Here is an 831-nt window from a genome sequence, read left to right as displayed (position 1 = left end):
GACCCGCTGCCCTCGCCGCTCGCAGGTACTCACCTAGAAAGAAGAAGAGGCAGAAGGCGTTTGCCAAGATCATGTTAAATAAATCCCACAGTTTTGTGTTTTTGTCTTTCTCCCTTGGGTTAAAAAAAAAAATGACAATAATATAGCCAAGCAGTGATAATCAGCCCCAAATCCAATGCGGAGATCCCAGCGAGTCCGCCCGATGGAGATCCTGAGTCCTGCGATTCTCGCCCCTGGCCGGAGGGGGTGGGGAAGAAGGCGGCGGGCCCGCTCGACGCCCCTCGCCCACTAGAATGAAACACACAGGTGTGTCTGTGGGTGCTGCTTCCCCGCCGACAGCGGTCCTGCGCTCTGCCGTCCCTCCGCCGGCCCGGGAGCGCGGGTCCCCGCGGTCCGATCCCCTGTGCTCCTCTGGAAGGGCCTGGGGAGGTGGGGGAGAGGCGACGGGAGAGCGGGGGGTTGGAAGGAAGCGGCGTGGGTGGGGGTCAGAATAAAACGCAAAGAGGAGAGCAATCCACCGACGTGGGCAAGCGCCAGGGAGCAATCCAGCGGGAGCTTGGCGGGCGCGAGACCCGAGTCGCTTCTTTCGCTCCAGACGAAGGAAATTTTCAAAAAACCTTCTCCCGCTACCCTCGGCCGGCTCACTTTTTTCTAATGGAATTCCGGCGCCCGAGTCTCGGCGTGCGTCCGTCTTCCTCCCTCTCCCTCCCGCTCCTCTCGGGCTCTAGCTCTGGCTCGCTCTGCCCAGCTCTCCCTCGCTCGCCTCTCCCTCCCTCCCCCTCTCTCCCGCTCCTCCCTCCGCCCGCCCCCTTCCCCCTTCCGGCCCCCTCG

General features: G+C 62.6%; 1 protein-coding gene across 3 annotated transcripts in view; it reads right to left on the bottom strand.

Moving 5' to 3' along the window:
* Positions 1–720, bottom strand: part of GFRA2 (GDNF family receptor alpha 2) — an 88737-nt gene extending 88017 nt beyond the window's left edge. For 2 of the 3 annotated variants that reach the window (XM_005864613.2, XM_005864614.2), the window contains exon 1: positions 34–720. In XM_005864613.2, coding sequence (XP_005864675.1) covers positions 34–73 — 40 coding nt within the window. In that variant the 5' untranslated portion in view covers positions 74–720. The remainder of the gene's footprint in view (positions 1–33) is intronic. The other variant, XM_014538320.1, reaches the window with a different exon arrangement.
* Between the last annotated feature and the right edge of the window lie 111 nt (positions 721–831).

This window comes from Myotis brandtii, unplaced genomic scaffold (assembly GCF_000412655.1).
Source record: "Myotis brandtii unplaced genomic scaffold, ASM41265v1 scaffold19, whole genome shotgun sequence".
In the NCBI taxonomy this organism is placed as follows: domain Eukaryota; kingdom Metazoa; phylum Chordata; class Mammalia; order Chiroptera; family Vespertilionidae; genus Myotis; species Myotis brandtii.
The sequence above is the reverse complement of the archived record's forward strand: the minus strand, read 5'-3'. Positions and strand labels throughout refer to the sequence as shown.